This window comes from Glarea lozoyensis, assembly GCF_000409485.1.
Source record: "Glarea lozoyensis ATCC 20868 chromosome Unknown GLAREA16, whole genome shotgun sequence".
NCBI classification, from domain to species: Eukaryota; Fungi; Ascomycota; class Leotiomycetes; order Helotiales; family Helotiaceae; genus Glarea; species Glarea lozoyensis.
Window position 1 is genome coordinate 177,297 of NW_007360990.1, and position 24,332 is coordinate 201,628.

Sequence of the window (24,332 nt, forward strand, 5' to 3'; positions counted from 1 at the left end):
GTTATTTGCCATCGGGCTATATTTTCCTCAAGAAACAGACAAGACCCAAGCTAAGTGCCTTTCAACATCCACATCACGCACAATTTCATTTCAAATATTTAATTGGTGCCATAAGTGTGTTGCTCAAAGTTGGCGGATACTCTTGTCATCATACCGATTAGGGTCCGCACGGAGTGCTGATGAACAAATCACCACCCAGGGCAAATTGACAAATGTAATTCTCCATTTCAACGAGCCTAGAATCGTGTTCTTGTTTGTTTTCTATTTCATTTTCCGCTTTTTCGCTACCCATTACCCAGCCATTTATTACGACCAAACCGAGAACAAAACATGTAGCTAAGGACACTACAAGCTCAGCCTTTTTCCAAATCCTTTGACGACCTTTTCGTCTTTCCCATAAGTCTCCTTGTACTTCTCCAATACGTCCAAACTAATATTACTGCCACCGCACACCACAATCACAACATTCTTCCTCACAAACTCCTCATCGCTACACCCTCCTCCTACTATATTTCTGATAGTACCATTGTACGCAGTTGCAATGCTCACACCACAAGCCGCCTCAACAATGACTCTCTCATCATCCGCAAAGCATACACTGCCAATAGCAGCTTCAGCATCCGAAAGCACCACCGAAGCAACATTCTCGGGATATCTCTTTGTATACTCGAAAGCCCTTGGCGCAACCTGAGTAGCACCAAGCGAATTCGCAATCGTCGTGATAGCACCCAACCGACTCAACACCCCTTTCTCAACACTCAACGCCAAACTTCTGGCGCCTTCCGTCTCCACCGCCAAAACGCTCATCTTCCTCTCTCCTTCCAATCGTCCATACCTCTCCAACCCCTCCATAATTCCTGCGAAAAGCCCTCCACCGCCCACACTACAAACGACGGCATCATATCCGCCTCTCTTCCCCATCTGCCTCTCCATCTCATCCACAATCGAAGCATGTCCCTCCCACAAATCCGGATGATCAAATGGCGGCACGTACACCCCCGTCTTGTCCTTCCCTAGCAACTGCTCTCGCAGATGTTGATCTGCCGCCGCCCAGTGCTCGCCCACCTGCACCACTTCCGCACCCAGACTCTTCAGTTTCTCGATCATGAACGCGCTGGTCGTGAAGGGCACAACGATAGTACAGGATTGGGACAGCGAAAGCGCTGCGGTAGCGCATGCTAGCCCAGCATTTCCGCCAGAGGAGCAGTAGAAGCGGACGGGTGTGTTGGGTGGGTATTTCGAGATTGCGCGCGACATGAGGTTGCCTATGCCGCGGGATTTGAAGGAGCCGCTTGGTTGGAGGGTCTCAAGTTTGAGATAAATGTTGCTACGGCACATGAATGGTCAAAGACATGCTATATATTTGGAGATGGAGAGAGGTATTTACCATCCTGCGAAGCGCGAGAGAATTGATGAGCGATACAGTGGTGTTTCAACCCATGGTTGGGGAGTAGGAGGAGCCGGCTTTGGAGTTATGGAACCCATTCTTGCGTCTTTTGCACTTTGGATATGTGATTAAAATGAAGTATTGCAAAGATATACGTCTATTTGGTTCTATCAAATGTCAGTCGCGCCCTTGTCTTTCACCCTCCACTCTTGTATGCTTACCTCTAGGCTCTTTCACGTCAAATATTCTCCGATTTCAACTAATTCATCTCAAAGTGAACTTTGAAATCTCCTGCATGTCAAAGAACCCAAGGAGAATTCGCCATTCCTTAATATACATATTCTCCTCGATCACCTGGGCAGGGCAACGGAACCAAAGTTTATTTTCTTCCCCACAATCACGATAACGATAAGCTCGGAGTTTTCCCTTTGCCCAAGCCCCTCGTAGCGGGGTCATCCGCATTTAAGCGAGCCCCGTGGTGAAAGTTATAGGGTAATGCGCGAGAGTTATAGGGTAATGGGGTACAAAGTATAGGGTAATGAAGGAATGTTATAGGGTAATGTGAATTGACGATTGAGAAGAAGTGGAACTATAGGGTAATAATGTTTTTTTCGGACTGTTGGCGTGATTTGTTATAGGGTAATAGTTTGGTTGTCGGGGAGAGACTCCGATGGATGAAAAGCAGCTTCGCGGTAGACAAAATAAGTGGCAGTCGAAGCACGATATTTCTTCGATTAAGTTGACGAAATATCGTTAGTTAGTGGATTGACTTAGGACATTATGACATATTTCGTCAATTGTTTTAAGTAAATGAGACTTCTTACGATTTATTTAGTCCAAAAGTTTAGGTAGGTAACTGACACTTGTTTAGTCTTCCACGAGGAAGCCTCCTCGAGCATATTCAAGTGCTCTTCTATGAGAAGATTTCATCAGAGTTACCAACTCTCGGACGGCTAGTATAGTACGTGAGCATCCTAACAAGTAGTTAGGCAGTCCGTGGAATATAACTAAAGTATTCGGCGCTGAATTCTTACTTTTGACTGTTTGCAGGTGCGTATTCAATGGAGTGCACGAGACCTGATTAAGGATCTTGTGAGGGGAAACCTCACAATTTATTCTAATAAAATGATTATACGGGTGATTGTGGCAAGAGCCTATACCTGACAATCGGTGAGGCAGCTATCCGACGCTGTGGGAGCAACAGGTGACAAGCCATACGGGAGAAATTTGCATGTAATTTGGGTGTAAGAAGAAACGTAAGTGCTTTTATGTGAACACTAACCAGAAGTCCAACACTTGTTACACTAACCTTATGAGTTACCATATTCCTCCCAGGATAGCTGATAATCAGAAATGAGATGCAAGACGCTTCTTCGCAGTTTCAGATGACGAATTGTAGCGGCATACGTCTTCACCTGCTTACGTCGCCTTGGTAGCCGATTGACCACAGTTGTAAGATTGCCATGCGGATGTTGCCCATGCCTGGGCAAATTTGCCCAACAGTGGACTACGGTATAATCCAACGTAACGTGACTGCCCCAGTTGCATTCCCAAGTAATTTTAGGTTCTCCATCATCATTGCTGTATCGGAAGAGACAAGCATAACCTTCGCCACCATTCCATATCTCCATAACCTCAAGTTTAGGCATGAAAGCAGCCGCCCGGCCTGCATTTATGAGCATCTTGTTAATCTTTCCACGCCCTATCAATGGATGCAGCAAACGTGATGTTAGAGCCAGCTTTCGAAGGTTCTCCCAGGGAATTACGTTCAAATTTTGTTCGTTGGTCGGCCAGAGATTTGCGAAGAAATCTTCAGCATCCACAAGGAAGGCCGCAGACAAATTCTCGAGCAAACGGCTAGACTTTGAGAGGGCTTTGCCCAAAGGCCGGTTTGCACGCCTGGTGGATCGTTCTGGGTGGAGAATTTTGTTGAAGTGCTCGAATATATATAGTTCCCGGAGAGTACTTGGTAGGTTCCGTAAAATAATACTCTTGTAGACTGCAATGGTAAGTCAACATGTGACAAGGAATGCGACTTCGACATACTCTTTTCAAAACATGACTGCTGCTGTGGATCAACATCATGCCATGCTTCGTGACGAAACCACCGAAGGCATGTGAACGTCTCCCGGAGGAGCTTGCGGAGGGATTTGGCTGCAATTTTCCGATAGAACTGTCGACGGATAAGCAGGCCCGTTACAATCTCGACCTTTGGGAACGTCTGGGAGAACGCGGAGAATTCCGGAAGTTTAGCTTTGATAGTCAATGTTCCCATTATTCTCTGTTTTGATTCCAAGCTTACATCGTCCCGACTGCCGTTAACCCACCCATGATGTGGGTCATTCAAGCTGTCAAGTCCAAGTTTGTCGGCTCGTAGCTTGTACGCTTCCCAATGTGTCTCCAAGTCCTTTAATTCTTGGTACGGATAGTCGGGCTCGAGATGAAAGTCCCTAAATGTGTGCTTAGAGTCGCCCGGGGAATAGGCGCCAATTTCTAAAGTCAGCCCTTGTTGGCGACGACTCCCGGCGAATCCGGTCCACTTCGAAAGGATAACTAATAAATTCCAGATGGCTGTGCTAAATATAGCGTTATTGCTATTAGAATTAGCGATGGTAGGACTGTGCTCGCAAATCAATAGTGCAATAGTGAACCAAATCAAGGACCAGGCAATTTCTTACTCACTTCCTGATTGTTCGGTTATCCTCCTTTGATTTACAGACTGTGCAGTCGTAATTGTTAAGCCTGACACGAAGGAATAGGTGTCTGAGATAATATCGTCTTTGATTGGTACTCATAACTTGTTCAAGGTCAGATATGCGCTCTTGATCGAGAACAAGTCGCTGAAAGTTCCTCTGTTCGAAGACCGGTTGCCACTCCCGGCAGACGCTGGCATAGCCCGCGCGGGCGTACTGTTCGGATTTGAACCTGTAATTCTCTGCTACCATTTCGAGGATGATGGAACGAATCTCAGTTGGCAATCTCGTCCAGCGCGTCATCGTCAAGGGGGGCATTAGAGGGAAGTTAAATTTAAAGATCAAACCTAGGCAAGGACCAGCCTGTCAGGTTCTTAGTGAGGCAGGTTTGCAAACTTTGAATGAGTAGAGTATTATTTAAAGAAATCTCAAAATAATTGTAAAAGTTGAAATTTGCTTTGTCGTGCATTAGTTAGCAAAAGACCTAAAAAGACGGACTATCCGTACTAGGCTCCTTTTTACACTATACTACGATCCGTTAGGTCCATTAATCGTTAGGTGCTAAGCGAGCCCTCTGTCGTCACTAGTTCCTTAGTCGGAAAAAGCTTGCTAAGAGCGTAATCGTGTTAAGAATGATGAAAGATAGTTATAGGGTAATGTGAATTGATGGTTGAGAAGAAGTAGAACTATAGGGTAATGATTATCTTTTCAGAGCATTGACGTGATTGGTTATAGGGTAGTGGTTTAATATCGGGGTTGGACTCCGATGGATGGAGGAGGTAGCTGGATGGGTGGGTGAGAAGAGGGAGGGAAGAGGGGATATGAAGGAATTGGTGTTTTATGAAAGAAGGGACTATTAGTAGAACTGAGGGATGAGAACGAGATTTTAAATAACCTCTTTTACTTTCTGAAGTCCATACACCACCTCAACCTCTTCACCCTCGCACCTCTATTTTTGCCTCTTCCTCTATTTCAATCCCATCCCTTCTCATCACCCCCTCATTAACTCGCCTCCGATCCGTCGTTCCATTCCTCGTTTGACAACACCTCGGCAGCGCAAGCACTTTCTTCCCAATGTAATCCGGAGGATCAATTTTCAATCGGCTGTAGGTGTTGGCGTATATGCCTCCATCATCTTCTATCTCAAAAGTATTGAGTTGTAGGACTTCTGGATCGGGGTCGCCGGGCGGGACGAGATGATCGAATGTTATGCCGTAGTAGTCGATCATACTAAAGTCAAAGGAGTCTTGGTTTAGGCTCTCGGCTCTTGAAGATAAGCAGGGAATCTCAGGTGTTACATACATATCTGGACGAGCTTCAACTAACCACCCCGTGTATTCATCTCTTACAATCATACCCCCAACAATATCTGCTCGTACATCACGCTGATATATCTCTCGGAAGGCTAGTTTTGCCAGCTCATGACCGCCTGATAGTGGAAAAGGGACGTCATAGTTTTCGATATGCCATGAGACTTTTGGAAGGAGACGCTGTATTGCTATGAGGGGACCTTCCATTTGGATACGTAGAGGATAGTTCTTAGATGGGACATGAAAGCGGTGAGGGGGTTGGAGGTGACATAGTGGGATGGAGAGTGTGAGAGGTGGTTTCTTTGAGGAAGGTGGGTGGAAGCGGTGGATGGTGTAGTTGTGGGAGGGGTTTGTAAGGCAGGGGATGTTCGGGAGGGACATTGGGTGCGGGAAGTGGGTTGAAGTATTGTTGGTATTGATACATACTATGAAAAAAAAAGATCATGTTGCATGCCTACGAAATAAGTAATAAGATATAGGTTAATGGACAGTAATAAGCGGTGTAGGGGTTACTCGTTACAGATCACCCCCCACACCCTTCTCGTTATTTCTCGTCGTACAGACTGTGATGTATCTGGCTTGAGTTTTGTTTTCAGATGAGGGTTTGTGCTTTGTCTGCTGATGTGTGATGTGGAGATAATGGTGCTCGGTGGGTTGAAGAAATCGAGTCTCGAACACTGTCGAGTCAAGGTAGCCACAGTACAACTTCTTACAGTATTGGTACTATGTGACGACTTCGCTTTATTGGAAAGCGACTGTGAGTTAACGGCTACCTCCTTCATTTGATAACAAAAGTTTCACCTCCTTCTTGACTCCAGTCCACAGCCTCTCCATACATAATTCCATTTACGTAGCATTCCCCGATGACCTCAAACGACTGTCCATTTTTTCGGAGCACTAGAGGAGTTGTCGAGCCGTTTAATATACAGACATTATCACCTGCACGAGCATAGTCTGGAACAAGACCCAGCGGATAACCATACGTGTCTAGAATCGCGATTTTCCTTCCAAAGCACTTCCGCAAATCTCTCTCGTAACGGTTTCGGGGGTTGGTCATGAAATCAGCGACATCAAGTCCATTCTCATAGGCATCAGTGCGATTTCCGAAATTTCCAGCAGAAAAATTCATCCCCAAAAGCCAGTTCCAGTACCCCCATGTCCTCCGTTTGAACGAGCCATCGACGTGCGGCCACCCTTCCAGCTCCTCGAGGATTTGAGGTACCAGGGTTTTGAATCCAAGAAAATGCTCGAGGTCTTTACTATCATATTCGTCCCCATGTTCTGTAAAGTTATGCGACGCAACTTTGGCAATTGTGGATATAATTTTGCCTTTGAAGATAAGAATATGCTCCTCTGACTCTTTATAGATATGCTGAAACCCCCCAGAACTTGAAAAGGATAAATTTCCAGTATCAAGAGCCATTTGAGAAGATATTCCAAAGCTCCAATTCGGTGCCCATGACGGAAGGTCCTCTAACTCGCCACAGCGTCTTCGTGTGAGAATTTTTAGACTTGCCGTACTTTTAATTATCTCTCTTGCAACCGATAGATAAACTTTCGCTACGGATAAGCTATAGTCGACATTAATAGTAGAGGATTTGTCAGACCCAGCTAGACTCAATACAGAAAACACCCGATCGCGTTGATCTTTGCATTGATAGTCGCTGTCCGAGATTTCCCAGAGCAAATCAAGTAGTTTGGTGGAAGAAGTTGTCAGATATCTATTTCTCTGTCTGTGCAGTAGGTGAGTGTTGTATATGCCACTAGTTGAAGTCTTCAGTAGCACCTGCGCAGCATAGAATGCTCGAAGTAAGCCCGGAGATGAAGTCTGGCGACTACCGCATACGAAGGTGACATTTTTCGACACTACAAACTCTTGAAAGTCCAGAGCCGTGTGAACCACGGTCGTAAAGAGAGATCTTTGATGGCAATCCATCCAGGCTCGCTTCCATTGCAACCAATACCGTAAGGCTCGAGAATGCTTTGGAGCCGCACTACGTTTTTGAAAAGAAACGTGTCGTACGCCTTTACCAATGGCAGATCGTCAAGCGACAGCTTTTTAATCAGATCGAAAGCGACTTCATCCGTGTCACCGCTCTTTCCAAGCCACACGAAAGTCAATGTGGCTTGTTTGTATATCCTGCCCATCATGTTTACTTGCTTACTTCGTTCGACGAGATCATGTTGGTTGATACAGATTTGATCTGCCCAGAAATAAAGAGGCTCCTCGGTATCGATACTCGTCCAGCATATCACTTCGAATAAGGAGTTGGTAACTGTGAGGAAATTCTGTCCATGAAGGAGCACTGGACTATTCTCGAGAAGGCTTCCCCAAGCGTAAGATATAGTTGCATATTCGGGAGATGAATTCAAATTGAGGTGGATGAGCTCACATCGAGGCATGTAAAGTCCATCTATCGTCTGTAATCGTTCCTTCCAGGGGAAAATGCGGAGAACTCGGATCCCGTCGGGTTCAAGAAGCGGTTGATATGTATATGGTTCCAAGTGGCAGTCCCATCCATTCTTCAGCCCAACAGTCAAGGCTTTGGCCTGAGGTACAGCATCAATGGCATCCACTCGTTCGCGGGCTGCTATCCAAAACCTTGCAGCACCTAGCGCGCATTCCATAATTCCATCAGTGTCGCTCATGTTTTGGAAGCCAGGAGCATGATTTGTTAATGGTTACGACAGACAGGCGGCATGTTGACAAGATTGCGTTTCAAAGGCTGACAGCAGGTAGGTTTGCTTGACGACGCCATGCAGCTGCAGCTCTCAGCTGATATGATTTTGTATCTGAAGCGGTGCCAACAAAAACTACTTTTCATGAATGCTTACTAAGCATGCCAATATATATCTTTACCTATGTACTCACGGAGGATAAAATAATTGGCTGTCCAAACACTGACAGCAATTGACTAAATGTCGTATATTTAGTGAATTAAATTGGTGCACTATGACATATTCTGTCAATTATTCTAATCATAACATATTCTTAAGCTCTTTTCCAAGCTAACGTATTCTGGTTAACGATCATTAGGCAGGCGATTGACAATTTATTGACATCTTGTCCTTCGCGAGGTAAAGCATAGGAATCGCCCTGGTAACCAATGTACGCAGTCGGACTGTAAAGTCTATCAAGTCTTTTTTCAATCCTTGAACCCTATTGGATTGACTTATTAGACATCTCGATTCTAGCATCACAATAAACTACCGACGACTTGTGGTAGTCAGTAGCAAGTAGCATGCATTTAGCACAACCTCGCTTAGCCATGTTACTTCCGGAAGATCCTTTGAGAAGCTAGTGTCCGGGGCATTCTTTCCTCTTAACCAGAGTGCATATTTCCTTTGTCTCTTTTGGTCTTTGTATATAGCCTCCAACTTGACCCTCGACTTCGAATCCAACATACTGTCTTTCTTTTACTTTAGCCTCAGAGTTCGAATCGCTATATCGAAATGGAAAACGCTAAACTTCCGAAGAATGTTATCCGGGACAGGAGGGCCTTAGACAATACTTGTGAGGATATGCGACCTGCAATCTAATCATTCGGAGTTAACTAACTTTTGTAGTTCATCCTGGAATAGAGGCTAGTGATCTCGTTCACAAAGTCCATGGTGTTACGGTCTATGAACCGCAAAATGATTCCGACCAGCAATGTACCCACAAATCAAAGGAAGTTTTGTGTCGCAACTGTGACTGGAATGATGAACACGAGAGCAAGGGCAATTATACATCACGTCTGAAAGTGATGTATTGCCGCAAAAACTCGGCCATCTGGGAACTTGGCAGGGGCGGACCATGGTTAATGAAAGATTACCCAAACGAGCCTAACCTACATCCTTTCGCGAAGGATTATACTGTACGAAAATTCATACGAGAGAAGCAACCAAATGTCCCGGTTCCGGAATCATTCAAAATCGAAGGTCCAGACAACAAGTTCACATTCGAGATAGTGGCTCGCGTGAAAGGCGTTCCAATGGAAAGCGTATTTCAGAACATCTCTGTGGAGGAAACCGATGAGTTATTCGAAGACCTAGACAAGCATATGAAACAGTGGCGTCAAATCACAAGCCCTCAAATGGGTAGTGTAGATGGCTCAGAGTTGCTCGATGGCTTGATCGGGTGTTGTAGGAAAGGTGGCTGTATCAAGACTGGGATCAATGAGGAAGAATGGCTAGAGAACTTAACTCCAGCCATGAGAAAGGGTATACTTTATGACAGGTATATAAGGGATGACGGTCGGACTAAGGACAAAGAAACTCTCAACTCTTGGGTCAAAGAGGCGGATGAGCAGATAGCTAAGCTCAAGGCAAGTTTCCCTAAGGGTGGGCCGTACGTCTTAACCCACTGCGATCTACATTTCGAAAATATCTTCGTTTCAAACGAGAACGAGGAGAAAAAGTGGAAGGTCACTGGGATTATCGACTGGGAAACAGCTGGTTTCTATCCTTGGTGGGCAGAAGCTATGAAAGACAAGTTCAGTGATGATTACTTCACCGAAATCGAAACTGAGAAGTTTAAGCAACTCTCGGGACCCGTTAAGAAAGTCATAAAGACGTGGAGGTCAGGTGGCGATCATACTATGTGTAAACATGGACTAGATGAGGCAAACAGTTGGCATCGTAAACCATTTTGTTCTTGTCAACCATACGATGGATCTATTAAGGACGATGCACTAGGGTGGGAAGACCAAGGACATGCCGATGTTTTTGACGCCGATTCTGAGGATTCAGAATTCGACGATGAAAAATATGGGCCGAATCAATTCGACAAAGAGGACCGGGGGTTTCTAAGATGGTTCAAAGAAATAAGTACCGAAGTCAAAGGAGCAGAAGGCGCGACAATGGGGAAAAAAGTTTAAAGTCTGTCTGGAACAATTTGATATTTTGAAAAATGGGGGAAAGGGCAGTTTGTTTTGTCGTTGCTTATTGGAGGCTAATCTCTTTTTTTTGTGTTTTCTCTTTTCCGTCTGACAATGGCTCTGGGCTGTAATCTTGGGAGACTGAGCGATGCGTATTTAATTTTTGAAATTTGGTGCTGGAAATCCCTTGGGTACTGTTGTTTTACGTCAGCTTATTTATCTAGTCTCTCCCACGAGCTTACTTACTTTCTTTCACAATATCGATGAACTGCTCCCAATCCTCCTTTCTTAGTCGGCTCCACAATCTCGGCTTTGCTTTGGTTTGACAAATTGTAGGGCTACGCTCTGCCTTGCGCATCGACAGATGGATTCTCTCTTCCTCCTCTCCGCCCGGCTGATGTGCAAAGACGACAGTATTTAGAATGTCATCCTCGAGGAACTTATAGCCAAAAACCGCCACGTATAGGTCCTTCTCGATGGCCATGGCTGCGCTTCTCATTGGGGTGCATTTGACCTCGTAGGAACTGGATGGGTGAATTTCGAAAATGTTCCTCTGGATGGGAATGCTCCTTCCTTTTTTGCGATGTGTCATGGTAGGTAAAGTATATCCCCTGCAATAATGGCAATAAGCCTGCGATGGTTCGTGGCTTTCTTGACAATGGAGACAATTTCCGGGAATGTACATTGGATGTTTGGTGACACGACCGCTGCGTGATAGTGGGTGGTCCTCTTGACAATGCGGGCACACTGTAGGCTTTTCAGGAGTTTTCTTTTGATGAGGGTCCATTACGCCGGGTAAGCTGGGCTGAGTAGCGAGACGTCGGTTTTGATATATTCAAATGCTGTCGCTTCGAGAGGGACAGAAAACGGATGATGTATTGTGGACTAGAGTCGATATTCGCAATGGGAAGTCAAATGCCATTTGATCTGGCATTTATAGATCGAACTACTGGATGTAATGACTACCAAACAAAGAGAACTTAGACCTTCTCAAACTGAACCTTCCAATTTAGAGGTCGAAAGAAAGGCGGGGAGTTTCAATGCATCAAACCGGTTTGATTCGAGAATAAAGAAAGCTTGACGAAGAGAAAGGAATCCATGCTATGCACGGAGAGATTTCATAAATCTAAGGCTGGAGGGTGAGACGCTTGTCCAAGACGCTCTGCTTTATTCTGTAAGCATGGGCAAATGAAGGACCGCCGGGATGCAAATTATATCTATGAAAAGCTTGTGATATTAGATGAATATGTAACAACATAGTATTTCTTTTTGATTCTGGCACTCCTTACAGTCAGGAAACAGGAACCTGTGTAGAGGCCAGGTAGTGCAAGGTGTTCTTCTTCCATGAGCGTCAATATGGACAGACAAATTGCTGATTGTTTGTGAATTGTGATGCTGCCGACTGCAACAGCCGTTTCCGAAACACAAACATTGAATGATAACCCGAGTTTGTCTAAAAATAGAAGTCGTCTCATTGATGTGCCCTCTAGAAGCACGATCAATTTTGAGGTTCGTGCCGATTGCAGGACTACAAAGAGATATCGTAATTCCATATCAGAAGCTTTGACGGGGGGCTGCAACAGCCGATTAGGTTATTCTTCTTGATTAAGCTAGAAAATGGCAGTATTCAGGTCATAATAGGCGGTCAAGCTCTACACATGTTAATAATAATCATTGACGAATTAACGAGGGAGTACTACGAAGGCCGGGGAGAAATAGCTTCGGATAATATGTAACGATAATGTGGAAAAGCAAAATCTCATAAGCAAAATCAATGTTACTACTATATATCTTTCGAAAATTTACATTGAATCAAAATCACATGACCTTCGGTTTTGGCCTACCACAGTCTTTTGCAAAAATAGCTTAAAGTCTCTCGAAAAATATAGCTTAATATTGGTGGAAGCAGATGCTAATTCAATAGAAATATGTTGCATAATAATAAGATGTTGTCTAGTAATGAATTTACTTGAACATCGCCAAGAGAGAAAGAGATAGATCTGTAGATAAGAAGAGGGCTTAACAGATAGAGTCCTCGAGGACGTACTAAATTACCTTTTCCGGCACCTAAGGCTAAATAACGTTAAACACAATAATTCTTAATTCCGTAGTCTCTAATACAATTAATATTAGCCAAATTTCATTTATTCTTCCTAGAGGGATAAGTAAGATCGTTACTACAATATAAATCACGATGGTACAGCTAAGGATACAAGTTTATAGTTTTTGGGTAGAGATTAGGCTAAGGCGACGTAAAAGGAAGTTTAGTACGCATGCGTAGAGATAGAGTAGGAATTTCCGATAAGAGGTAAAAGGAGAGTTTTCACAGACACCGCGGCCCGATATTCTGACCTTTTTTTTAAACTTCGTTCTCAAGATTCTCGATTTTGTCTTACGATTTATTATACATATCATACACAAGACTTTGACTTCCCAACCTAGGAAATCGCCTTCAGAATAGCCTGTCCAACCGGTCCAGCACTAGCAGGATTCTGGCCAGTGATCAACTTCCCATCTCTAGCAACCACAACCTTAGCACCCCAATCCTGAGCCGCCTTCTCGTACTTTCCACCCGTGGCCTCATTCAGCTTGTCTTCTAACTTGAATGGCATAGCAGAAGTCAAGCCCACCGCGTCTTCCTCGGAGTTCGAAAATCCAGTAACGGCTTGTCCGTCGAGGAGGTACCCACCACCTGGGATCTTGACGTGGGTGAGTGCTGCGGGACCGTGGCAGACTGCGGCGACGACCTTGTTGTTGGAGTAGAACTCGTTGATCAATTTGTGCGATGTCTCGTCTGTTGCGAGGTCGAACATTGCTATTGTTGCACATCATCAGGTCATGTCACTTGGACGATCTCCGGGTTGTGCAACTTACGACCATGACCTCCCACGAAGAAGATAGCCTCGAATTCTTTGGCCTTGCCCAAGAAGTCGCTCAGCTTCTCGGTGTTCTTCCACAAGCTCTCCTTTTCTTTCAAGAATTGTGTGGAGACCTTGTCGTCTTTGGAAGCCTCTACGCTTGAGGGGTCGAGTGGTGCAGCTCCTCCCTTGGGGGATGCAATTGTAATTTCGGCATGGTCTTTGAGCTCTTCATATGGGTGTGCGAACTCAGGCTGTCAAAGAGAAATTAGTGAGCATTATATCTTGGGAATAAACTGTGAGAGGACTTACAAGATACCAACCAGTGGGGTTGCCAGTATCTCCCATTTTGTTATGGGATGTAAGGACGAAGAGAACTTTTGGTGCCATTGTGTTTGATTATTATTCTTTTTGTACCTTAGAATTGAAAAGAATTTTTTCTGATGAGATTGAGAGTTGGAGAGAGGAAGAAACTATTCCAGGGAAAGAATACAGACAAAGGATATGATTTGGGATCCCTGATAAGTATGATGTAGTTGGTAGCGGGGTATTCCCACTTTAGCACCTTCCCACCTCGGCTCTTCCCACTGATTCCAAACACTACGACCGCAATGTATTTCGAGACCTACTGAGGATCGTATCGTGAACTATTATGTATCTTCCTATGTGATATCCGATCATCGGATCCTGAGGTATGGTTACATTATGGCTTCTCACGATTTGTTCGTAGGAAGCCACGGCTTCGAACATACCTAGAAGATTATTCAACCCAATTTTGTCTCAAAACGAAAAACAAAAGCATAGGAAAATTCCGGCATTTGCTTCTTGTGGATTTCGTGGGGTAGAATTCCACGAGCATTGGTTTTCTGGAATCTCGCTCCTTGTTGTCCATGTGCAGGCCTGAGTGGAATTCCGACTTGATGGCCAAACCCATTATTTTGAACAATGTCCTTTGCTGTTGAGCGGCAGACTATTCAATCACGGAAGCAAATTTCCGAATTGGGTTGTAAATTGTTGAAGCAAAGTGAAGCATTGTGCTCTCAACATGTGTAAGCCTAATCGAATATTTAATACGTGAAGAGTGAAGTGGTTTTGCTGATGGATTCGTTTGGGGTATGAGAAAAGGATACCTAGGTAGTATTAACCTTAAGCGAGGCTTCGAATGAGAAGAAGATGCATAGATTGCGAGTGAGGTCGAGACGATTAGATGGCGATACGATCGCGCCACTCCAGAGGCAAGCTGAGCATAAGCCTATAGAAAAGGGGCGTTCCAGGCTTTTGGCAATACTACTCTGTGGGGCGAGCATCTGCTTTAAGATAGAAACGAGGCAACCAATACACAAATAGCCTCACAAACCGTACGACTAAAAAGGGCAAACGACAAAAGGAAGGCTTCTGAGGCAGCCTAAAAACAGGCGGCCCATTTTTCTTCAATACAAAACAAACAAATAGTTCATCCGACAACTAACCTTTTCAGCCCCATTCCACCATCCAGGCGGAAGAAATGTACATCAAGTACCCCGCCATCGACCCCTCCACGGCCCCCAGATTTGCGCAACATGCCACCTGGAAACTAATAAACAGGCAATATATCTCACTCGGTCCAGATCCGGACGGCCACCAGAATAGCCCATTTCGATATTGCCAGCTCATGGCCATCTGATGCGGCTTATCACTCACGACACACACACTTGGAGTCACCCGAGCTCAGGACAGCCGAGCGACCCGCTGGAGAAAAATATCGCGAGCTTGCAAGCTCAAGAATAGCCTCAAAAGTTGCACATATGCATATTCTGGCTCGCAAAAAGAAATGTCACACGCCCCTCCCGCCCTTCTGCGGTAAGTATTCCGTGTACCGCCCAAACCAGCATTCGTTACACAAGATATTCAAGGCTGGATAGATGCTTGAGCGAGGAACTTACCGAGCGCGAAAAGCCTCATAAACAGGTTTGAAGGCTCCTAAATCGGAGGACAGATTGTTCGGTGCAACGAATTCATGACAATCTTTCCTGTTGTGGAACTTTCGGATCGTGAGGTTTTGTCTTAGATCTGTACAGATTTGCGATGACAAGATGGTATCGTCGCCGTGGTTCCCGAGTGTCGACCGGTGCGAATGGGATTGTAACTACCTTTTTGGGAAGGATTTTGATATTCCAAGCCTATTAATGTATCTGCAGGCAGAATGATATGTCACCCTAAATGAATATGTAAGCATGTGAGAATAGCATCCTGAGCAAAAAGTCCGGGGTAATCTCGTGTTTTGTGTGTAGTAATGATGTAAGTAAGCACCGAGATGGAAATGACCGAAAACGAATTTATCGTGAGATATTAACATTATTGATGCTTTGTTGGACATGAAATGTCGTTCGCATGCGGCAAGATATTCATTGTCTTGATGTCATGCAAGCCGAGGAAGGGGTCCCCTTTTTCACATTTGAGCTTCCATTTCAGGCACTTACATCACCATCTTTAAGTCCTAATTGCATGATACAAGTATCTCGGAGGTAATCACGGTCGCTACCCCATCTATCAAAGCACGATATATCTCCACGGCACGTAAAACCAAGAAACCATGACCATCGTCTCCACGAACCAAAGAACATCACACAGGGTTCCGCACCGACTATTGCCGGTGACGGAAGACAAAATCCATCAACTTTGATAGTTGAGTTTGGTGGCAGGGCTTAGTATCCGGCCAATCGTCCACCTACCGAGCCCGTAAAGCGTTCAATCGCCCAGCAGCCTGACTCAGATCATCCGGCGTTACCAAACCCTCACGCATGGCGACACCCTGAAATATTTCTTTTACCGGGGTTCGCGGTGAGTAACAGGATCTGTGTACATTGAGTCCAAAAAGATATAAGACGGTCCTGTGTCCACCTGAGGATATAAACCTCCTTTACCTTTCCTGCTAAACGAAACGCCTGTTACCTATCTATTGTTTGCTATCGAAAGTACTAGCAAAGCGTACCACATCCCACCCTCTCGAGACGTCGCCGAGAAACACTATATCCTTTAAAAATAGTTCCGTTGTCACTCGGTCTGCGAGTAAGCGAGTCAGACCCGCACCCGATCTCAACTCGTGAACCACACTTACTCAACATCTCACCGCATACGGAAAGAGGATAGATATATCAATCTTGGACAACCCACATTCTTCGGAGGCTCTTTTACTTTTTTAAAATACATCTCAATTTCCAACACCCACCGAGAGAGAAATATACATCTGTACAACATTCAAAATGTCTTCCCAATCCTCAACCACCTCCTCCCAACAATACTACCAAGATACCTACCAACCATCCTACTACTCCAACGACAGCACCTCATACATCACCCAAAAAGAATCCGACATGAGCGGTGGATCATGGCAAATGCCCTACAGCATCGACGACGCGGATTTAATGTTCGACGGCAAGCCTTTGAATATGTTATACGAGGAAAACCGCATGAGCGCTGAGCGCCGCGAGGAAAAAGTGAGTTATCTATCTATCCTAATATGATATTTTTGGGAATTTGGACTGACGCAATACAGCAAAAATGCGGAAGAGGACGAAGCAGACAATCCAAGAAGTGAGCATATGGTTTGAGTCGCAAGATCACACCGTTGGGGAAACGACGCGAAGCCCCTTCCAAATGACCATACCACCGGCCGTACGACACAATTCCTCCCAAAATCACAGGAACATTTCATGAGGCATGTCGCAAGCTGAATCAGAAACACTCCATCGATTTCGGACGGATGTCTCATGAGCCCAGTGTGGCAATCACATGGACGAAACGGGATCACGTGCAAACGAGTTTTCCGATTTGTTAGGAGCATGCTCCGGAGTACCAATGTATCGGGCATGTGGAGGGGCGAAAAAGTTTATTAGAGGTCGCCATGTCGATGATTGCCTTATGAGGCGCGGATGTGGAGGATGTGGAGTTCGGGGATGCAACAATCTTGATGATGTTGTTGATGACGATGATGGCGTTGATGGGGGAGGCTTGGGCTGGATTATACATGACATGTTTTGTTGTTTTTTGCTTTTGCACTTGCTCTTGCTTTTATATACCCATGCTTTAGCGTTTGCTTTCCTCGCTGGACGGAGGATGATATTGTTAGCGATATATTATAGCACATTACTAATAAATCAAATTTGTATATCTCATTCCACTTGCTGCAACAAATGTAAAGGAACTTCGCTATCTCATTCTTTCCTGGTATCATACACCCCTAACTCATCACACAATCTACTTCAATCTTCCCTCAACCGCCTTCCAGTTAACCACATCCCAAACAGCCCCAAAGTATTCCGCCTTTCTGTTCTGATATTGCAAATAGTATGCATGCTCCCAAGCATCAATACCCAACAACGGTGTGTACTTGCCCACAACTGGGTCTTGGTTGGCATATGTTCGGATCTCGACATGGCCTGTCTCGTTGTTCTTGACCAACCATGCCCATCCGCTGCCTTGGATACCCGCGAGCGCGGCGTTGAATTTGGTCTTGAAGTTGGAGAAGTCGCCGTAGCTTGACTCGATGGCAGACTAAAGATTTACTCATTAACGACTGATTTTCTTTCTAATTTCTTTTCTTGCAATGCCGAATGAGGCTCACTAGAAGCCGATTATTGACATACCTTCACATTCCCAGTTGGCTCACCACCACCACCATTCTTGCTCGGAGCCAAGTTCTCCCAGAAAAGAGTATGATTGATATGTCCACCACCATGGAAATTAATCACAGGTTGCAACGCAATAGCAGCCTGAATATCTCCCTTTTGTTCCGCTGCAGCGATCTGTTCCGACGCAGCGTTGTAGCTGTTGACATATGTTTGGTGATGGTTCTTGTGGTGCAATTCCATGATCTTGCCAGAGATGGCTGGCTCTAGCGCCCCATAATCATCTATACCTCCGCTTAGCCTTCCATTTGAATTGAAAGAAGAAGAATTGCTTACATGGCAAGTCTGGTAGAGTAGCTTTTCCACGGACGAAGCTCGTGGTAGCTACAGAAGCCGCTCTCTTTGCAGCTCCAGCCTTCAAGGCCGAGCGAGCGGCGGTGCTTGTGCGGAATAGTGTTGCAGACATAATTGCTTATTCAATCGATGGATCTGTGACGTTTCTTTGAATTGATTGAAGAGAGTTGGTGACATGCGGATCAATTAAAGCTCAGACGTAATTCTGGAGGGTTCGCCAAAACGTCACTTCTGCCGAGGATTGACGACCCCGGACAATTGTGGAGGCCGGACGGCAGGGACCGCGATATCAATCGCGTCGCATTCAATCTCACAACAACAATTCTATTCTCAACTTCATGATTGACGCATAATAAACTGGCATAGAACCATACCACTCTCTTGTCGCAAACACAATTGCAAAAATGTCCTACTATGACATAGATTCCATCCTAACAGACGCCCAAGTACATTCTACCCCTCCATCCACCCCCTCCCAACTAACAAAACACAGAAAGTCCCATGCACCTTCGAACTCGACGTCCCCTCCCTAGGCTACCTCGACAACAACCCAGGCCACACGCTCAAGTCCTCTACACGCGTCGACCTCCCTCTCTGGCTCGCAGAAATGCTCGCCGTATCCGGCGCCTCCTCCAAAACCCTCGTAACGCTCGATCTCCCGCCCTCGCTCGCCCCGCGCGTCATGAACGCTTTGAAAGCCGATCCGAAATCCGTCGATATACGTGCGTTGGCACAGCACTTTTATGGGCTTGGGGCGAGGATTCTGGAGTTGTTTGAGGAGGAGGAGGTGTGTGATGTTTTGATGGAGAGTTGGCGGGTGAGGGCTGCTGAGATTAGTGATCATGCTAGTAATGCTGGACAGGGACAGAGAGGCGGTGGAGGTGTTGGCGCTGGGGATGGAGTGGAGTTTTTGAGGGGGTTGGATGAGGGGGAACGAGGATTGTTTAGGGCTCAGCATGATAGCTCGAAGGCGATGAGGGTTTGGATGGGGGAGGTTAAGAAGGGCTGAGGGGACGGCAGATTGACGAGGCCATAGTGATGGTGTTCTGAAGGGGGATTTTGGATGTGTCTGCTGATGAAACGCGCAAAATCTCGTCAAGTGCTTGGAACAAGGCTTGCTTGCGACGTCACGTCTGGTAATACCACTAGCCCCTTGACCTACATTTCTCATGGGGCACGTAATGTGGCTACTGGAAGGCAATCAAATAGCTGCCGAAGGGACTGTCACAGCTCCGACGGTCCACGGTGCAGTGATTAAGTACTCAGATCACTCTGGTCATCAGGAACTATTGAAAGGTACGTTTTGTCTTTCAAGGACTAGTCTTAATTATGACCACCAGAAACGCTGATACGCAGAGCAGTCACATTGCCGCTCCTGCAATTGATATCCTTTTGAATCATGCTCTGACTTCAAACTAAACAATTTCTTTGCGCCAAGACCACGAATAATACCGGAAGCCGTTCGTACCCACTCAGAATGCATCTCATCCATGACGACTGAGATCCTTCTCGAAGAAAAAGTCGGATATCCAGGGTCGGTGAGTCCGTTGACTGTTTCGGCTCCCAGGACGGCGTATAGTGCCGTTCACTAAGACAGTGCTGATTCCCTTCCCCTTCAGTGGTACATTTAGGTACTGAGAGGTCTCTGCAGGATATTTGTTCCCGAGTTTTAACATCTTACTACAAGACTCGAATCCTCTCGCCCTGTGGTCCTCGCTCCAGAAAATCTGCCAAGTGCCAACTGCATCATGTTTATCACCAAAACAGTGAAGTAGGGGTCTCGCTCTGCTAACAGCTATTTCGAGAGATTTACATCCTTTGTCTACTCCACGTTGCCTCACAGGATCGAACAATCCGAAAGGCGGGCCGCGCGTCACAAGTATATCGACGAGGGGCGACGTGGGAATTGCCATGGCCTCCCCAGAATGCCATTTACCCCAAGGAATATCTTTCCCCAGGTTGAACCGATCAACATCACTACTATACGTGAAGGGCTTCAACCTGTCTTCGCCGAGTGAATATGGAGAGGCGTATACGCTCAATATCGCTCCATTACGTAGTTTAACCGTATGCATCCCTTCGTCCAAAAAGACGAGGTCATCGGGTCCATCAGGTTTATCGTTCGCTACTATGTCTCCTCCTCTCGATTTTTGTTTATCCTCCAATTTCAACGCCTCGGCAAAAGTGTTGAATGGATCTATCGGTCTACCAAAGCTGCTTTCGATCGGCACATCGTCGCTTCCTGGGATAATCAGCTTCATTCGTCCCGGTAGTTGGGAGATTGCTTGGAGTGTTGCTTTCATGTCTTCTGGTTCACCGTTTCCAAAGTTTCCACAATGTATGAGTAAGTCGATGTCTCGAGGTGGTGCGTCAAACATATGGAAATTGCCGTCCCAGAAACCTCCAGCATCTGCGCGTGTACCACCATTAGTATCTGATAGGACCATGACCCGTGTCTTGACCTTCTCAGCCGTGTCATTCTCGTATGATGGCATATTGCGTTCTTTAACCCGAGGCAAACAGTAAGTCGCCTCTGTGATCCGGATAGACAGGACGAAAAGACGCTTCTTGATGGGACCGCTTTCGATCGTTTCACTCGGATAGGAGGAAGAGTGTCGACTCTCGACGAATCGCTTTTTGATGTCGCTTCTAGATGACAAGAGATCGATAGCCTCAGTCGGCTACGAGCATGGAATTGGCTCTCGAGTAATCATCTGGAGATGGAATTCAAGACTAGAACGAAGTTGTACTCTTCAACGACGGACGGTTTGACGGAGCCAAATGCGAATCGAAGGGTGGTCAGAAAGAGCTTGACAAGCGTAAGAATGGTAACTTTAAGAGTGCGAATGATTGCTGTTCAATGTTTAATGATGTTCAACGCAACGCGATGTTTTGGAATGAAGACAGTGAGGAGCATGAAGGTCGATCTAGTTAGGGATATGTAAAGTTCCGGGGAAGGAGCGAAAGGAAAGACAGCGTGGGAAGGAAGGCGCAACATTATCGAGGAATACGCTTTGGCGACCAGCGGGCAACTATTCTTCTAGTGTTTTGTGCGGGAAGCATAAGCAAGATTTCGGGAGTATCGTTGAAGCAGACGAAAGGATGTTTGTTGTTGATAGAGCGTGACGGCAAGATATTTACTCCTCGCGAGCTTTTTATATCGAGTGATCCATATCGAAATCACCACGAGCAGGAAATATTTTGCAAACTTTCTCTCTGCCGCTTCTACTTCGTTCGCCACTGGTATACTTCTCAATTGACAAATTAACATAAGCTTGCTACGTTAACCTGACGCACTCGCAACTCGGATTTACATTCTATATTAAGCACGTATTTACACCTCCATTTCCAAACCCTAAACAAACTGATTACAGCATCACTCACCATACTGGTACCACAATTCATTTTTCTCCTCCCACAAGTGCCTGATTCGAATCATGCAAACCCCATTTTAATACTCCAAAACCCCTACACAATCCAAACCCACAAATAATCCACTCTTCATGTTATTTATTATAATACTGTCTATTACTCTAAGGTTGTTTCACGTCCGGTTGAGAGGTGGCGAGGTGAGATGCGTGTCTTGGGTGGAGGATTGGGGGGTTTTCTGATTTGCTTGAGGTAGTTGGAGGGGAGGTGGGGATTTTCAGGTTATAGGGGTATATTAGAGGAACTTTAGATGTGTTATTTCTCAGAACTGAAGATGTTTAACCTACACTCGTATCAATCAGACCTCACAAAAGTCTTTCTTCGCACCACAAGTAAACTCATTTATAGATTAAATGAATTTGATTCCTCATCATATAAATCTCACCCCAAACCCTCCCCTAAACTCCCTATCCATCCCCCTGAACTCGAAATTCAAATTCAAAATCTCCCCCCCACAGGCCGTCTCTTAATCCTCATCGGCATCTGAACCTCTCTCCCCCTCTTCTCCCTCCACACCCCCGCATCATCCCTCGAAATAAGCTGCCGTACCCCAGAACCATCCTCCTTAAAAATCCCCAGTCCAACATTTCCATCCTCAAACCCTATATCCTCAGAACCCGTATCCTCAACTTCCCGCCACGCAACCGAAACGCGAAGTCCACCACGCGACATAACCCGCCTAACCCGCTCCCAAACCCTAACATCCTCAAATACCCCCCTATAAAACCTCTCCCACCACTCTTTCTCCCCGCCCCTTGCCCCCTCCATCTCCACACCCAACCACGCCCCCTCCTCACCCCTTCGCCGGAACTCGCTCCCACGCATCGTCTCTCTATACCGATCACCCCACTTGCTCCATCCGTGCACCAGCTCCGATGGTTTAGAGGAGAACTCTATGATTGGTATGCCGTTTTGGGAGAGTTGGTATTCCTGCCGCATATGCTTGGTATACGGATTCTGCTGGGATGTTGCGATGGGCGAAGCCTCAGCGTATTGTGCTGGGAGCGCGAAAAAGATCCAGGAGTTTGGGACGGGGGTGGGGAACGAAGACGGGGTGGATTGGGCGGGGAGGAGGGGACGGGAGAGGAGGAAGGTGAGCCAGGGGGTGGTTGTGTTGTGTGTTGGTCTGTTTTGAGTTAGCATTCCACCTTAGGAAGAAAGGGGAGAAGAGGGACATACAATTCTACCTCCCCGATTTCAATCCTACATCCCTCTCCAAAACATGCAATCATCTCGCCTTTTCCAATGCCAGATTTCAGATTCATCGCGAAATCACTAAACACAAGCTCCTCGCATCTCCGCCTCTTCACACCGTAACGCTGTCCCATTTTCAGAAAATACTCACGTAACCCCCTCCCCGTCTCCTTGTCCACCTCGTTACCCACCTCCCCCATCCCTCTTTCTCTTGCCTTATCTCCAAGCACGCCACCCGATATTGGAGGAGGTAGCTCAAAAACAAGATCATTCCGCACGCCTACGACTGCTTGCAATCTGCTACTCGCGAGCAACACGTAGCCCATACGTGCATTGATGTATTCTGCGTCTCGTTGGTCTTGGATTTGAGGATTAGTTCTGATGGGTGAAACTAGTAGTGGGCTGGCGAGGAGATGGCCATCGAGAGCTGATTTCTGATTATAGAAGATCTTGTCGAGAGAGCGTAAAAGGGGAGTGTGAGCGGGGAGACGGGGTGGTGAGGTTGGCGGTCGAGCAGGGAGGTAGAGCGGATGTGGATGATGTGCTGGGTAGGAGTGATGCGGTTGTTCGTTTCGATTTTCTGGATATGGTGGTTGATTGTATTGGTTCTCGAAGCCTTGGTTCCTATCCTCTGAGCCTTGAGTCGACGAACCATTGGCATACTCCCCATCCCCCTCCTGAAAGTCCCTTACCCTATCTTCATCCATCCCATCAAACTCCGTATCCTCGTAATCCGGACTCGGATACAACGTTGATTCCGTACCAGAACTCGGAACGTAACTTGCTTGTGAGCTGGTCGATCTCTGCATTTGCACTGCTGTGTGAAAATCAAAAGTCGACGAAGTCGAGGTTATTGACGGATTGGGAGCGAGAGTGGTGGTTGGAAGTCGATTTGGTGGTGTGACTGGGTTTTGTGTTGAGATTGATACTTTAAGATCGATGATGTTACTGCGCGGTCGATTTGCTGGTGTACGAGGCTGGTGTGTCGAGATCGTTAATTCATAACCAACAATATCACCCCGTCGTCGATTCGGCGGTGTAAATGGGTTTTGTTGTGGCAAAGGTACTCTACAACCGATGTTGTTGCTCTGCTGTCGAGTTTCTGGTGTAAACGGCTCCTCTGTGTCAGTCGATGGTCTGCAAATAAGACCCTTATGCGAACTTCGATTCGGTGGTGTACGCGGCTCCTACACCACTTTCAGTCATGAATCTAAAAGACAATTTTCTGCCATTTTAACACTCACCGGGTCTTGGTCTGGTGATTCCAAAGTGAAGGTGAACATGTCAGTCTCCTCGATTTCCTTCACTTCCATCTCCTCGCTAGTATTGTCCTCCTTTTCGGACATCTGGTGATCTTCAGAACACACAAAGGTGTTAACCTGCTTTTGCTCCATGGTCATGCTATTGATCTCCATCTTGCACGTAGATTATATAGATGTGATAAAAGGTAAGAATGTTGAATATACTACGAAATATCAGTACAACCCTATAGCTATTCATCATATCTATAGGTCGGGACTCACATAATATATCCTAATAAATCATTTCCTTCGAAGATATAAAGTCGCCTCGATCTCAGACTGCAATGTCTATTCGAAGTTGACAACTGGAGGAGTACGTTGTGAAGTTCTCACTAAGCTG

The 24,332-nt window shown here is 45.9% G+C and overlaps 12 protein-coding genes across 12 annotated transcripts; 3 read left to right on the top strand and 9 right to left on the bottom strand.

The window, feature by feature from the left end:
* Nucleotides 1-345: 345 nt before the first annotated feature.
* Nucleotides 346-1,485, bottom strand: GLAREA_07336 (Tryptophan synthase beta subunit-like PLP-dependent enzyme; the record flags this gene model as incomplete). The annotated part of the gene is made up of 2 exons (XM_008082024.1): nucleotides 346-1,327; nucleotides 1,388-1,485. 2 exons carry the CDS (start codon nucleotides 1,483-1,485, stop codon nucleotides 346-348), a joined length of 1,080 nt encoding a protein of 359 aa, XP_008080215.1.
* Nucleotides 1,486-2,697: 1,212 nt separating this feature from the next.
* Nucleotides 2,698-4,398, bottom strand: GLAREA_07337 (uncharacterized protein; the record flags this gene model as incomplete). Its single annotated transcript, XM_008082025.1, has 3 exons — nucleotides 2,698-3,386; nucleotides 3,434-3,981; nucleotides 4,070-4,398. 3 exons carry the CDS (start codon nucleotides 4,396-4,398, stop codon nucleotides 2,698-2,700), a joined length of 1,566 nt encoding a protein of 521 aa, XP_008080216.1.
* Nucleotides 4,399-5,015: 617 nt separating this feature from the next.
* GLAREA_07338 (uncharacterized protein) lies at nucleotides 5,016-5,597 on the bottom strand (the record flags this gene model as incomplete). Its single annotated transcript, XM_008082026.1, has 1 exon — nucleotides 5,016-5,597. One exon carries the CDS (start codon nucleotides 5,595-5,597, stop codon nucleotides 5,016-5,018), a length of 582 nt encoding a protein of 193 aa, XP_008080217.1.
* A 571-nt stretch (nucleotides 5,598-6,168) lies between these two features.
* GLAREA_07339 (uncharacterized protein) lies at nucleotides 6,169-8,039 on the bottom strand (the record flags this gene model as incomplete). The annotated part of the gene is made up of 2 exons (XM_008082027.1): nucleotides 6,169-7,153; nucleotides 7,261-8,039. The coding sequence occupies 2 exons, from the start codon at nucleotides 8,037-8,039 to the stop codon at nucleotides 6,169-6,171; spliced, it is 1,764 nt and encodes a 587-aa protein (XP_008080218.1).
* Nucleotides 8,040-8,843: 804 nt separating this feature from the next.
* GLAREA_07340 (Protein kinase-like (PK-like)) lies at nucleotides 8,844-10,249 on the top strand (the record flags this gene model as incomplete). The annotated part of the gene is made up of 2 exons (XM_008082028.1): nucleotides 8,844-8,904; nucleotides 8,958-10,249. The coding sequence occupies 2 exons, from the start codon at nucleotides 8,844-8,846 to the stop codon at nucleotides 10,247-10,249; spliced, it is 1,353 nt and encodes a 450-aa protein (XP_008080219.1).
* A 156-nt stretch (nucleotides 10,250-10,405) lies between these two features.
* On the bottom strand, nucleotides 10,406-10,733 carry GLAREA_07341 (uncharacterized protein; the record flags this gene model as incomplete). The annotated part of the gene is made up of 2 exons (XM_008082029.1): nucleotides 10,406-10,443; nucleotides 10,496-10,733. 2 exons carry the CDS (start codon nucleotides 10,731-10,733, stop codon nucleotides 10,406-10,408), a joined length of 276 nt encoding a protein of 91 aa, XP_008080220.1.
* Nucleotides 10,734-12,687: 1,954 nt separating this feature from the next.
* GLAREA_07342 (Class I glutamine amidotransferase-like protein) lies at nucleotides 12,688-13,497 on the bottom strand (the record flags this gene model as incomplete). The annotated part of the gene is made up of 3 exons (XM_008082030.1): nucleotides 12,688-13,064; nucleotides 13,124-13,361; nucleotides 13,420-13,497. 3 exons carry the CDS (start codon nucleotides 13,495-13,497, stop codon nucleotides 12,688-12,690), a joined length of 693 nt encoding a protein of 230 aa, XP_008080221.1.
* Nucleotides 13,498-16,349: 2,852 nt separating this feature from the next.
* Nucleotides 16,350-16,684, top strand: GLAREA_07343 (uncharacterized protein; the record flags this gene model as incomplete). Its single annotated transcript, XM_008082031.1, has 2 exons — nucleotides 16,350-16,583; nucleotides 16,643-16,684. The coding sequence occupies 2 exons, from the start codon at nucleotides 16,350-16,352 to the stop codon at nucleotides 16,682-16,684; spliced, it is 276 nt and encodes a 91-aa protein (XP_008080222.1).
* Nucleotides 16,685-17,343: 659 nt separating this feature from the next.
* On the bottom strand, nucleotides 17,344-18,180 carry GLAREA_07344 (Fe,Mn superoxide dismutase (SOD), C-terminal; the record flags this gene model as incomplete). The annotated part of the gene is made up of 3 exons (XM_008082032.1): nucleotides 17,344-17,640; nucleotides 17,733-17,998; nucleotides 18,051-18,180. The coding sequence occupies 3 exons, from the start codon at nucleotides 18,178-18,180 to the stop codon at nucleotides 17,344-17,346; spliced, it is 693 nt and encodes a 230-aa protein (XP_008080223.1).
* Nucleotides 18,181-18,472: 292 nt separating this feature from the next.
* Nucleotides 18,473-19,077, top strand: GLAREA_07345 (uncharacterized protein; the record flags this gene model as incomplete). Its single annotated transcript, XM_008082033.1, has 2 exons — nucleotides 18,473-18,514; nucleotides 18,562-19,077. The coding sequence occupies 2 exons, from the start codon at nucleotides 18,473-18,475 to the stop codon at nucleotides 19,075-19,077; spliced, it is 558 nt and encodes a 185-aa protein (XP_008080224.1).
* Nucleotides 19,078-19,552: 475 nt separating this feature from the next.
* On the bottom strand, nucleotides 19,553-20,563 carry GLAREA_07346 (uncharacterized protein; the record flags this gene model as incomplete). Its single annotated transcript, XM_008082034.1, has 1 exon — nucleotides 19,553-20,563. One exon carries the CDS (start codon nucleotides 20,561-20,563, stop codon nucleotides 19,553-19,555), a length of 1,011 nt encoding a protein of 336 aa, XP_008080225.1.
* Nucleotides 20,564-21,935: 1,372 nt separating this feature from the next.
* Nucleotides 21,936-24,106, bottom strand: GLAREA_07347 (uncharacterized protein; the record flags this gene model as incomplete). The annotated part of the gene is made up of 3 exons (XM_008082035.1): nucleotides 21,936-22,623; nucleotides 22,677-23,878; nucleotides 23,936-24,106. 3 exons carry the CDS (start codon nucleotides 24,104-24,106, stop codon nucleotides 21,936-21,938), a joined length of 2,061 nt encoding a protein of 686 aa, XP_008080226.1.
* Nucleotides 24,107-24,332: the final 226 nt, after the last annotated feature.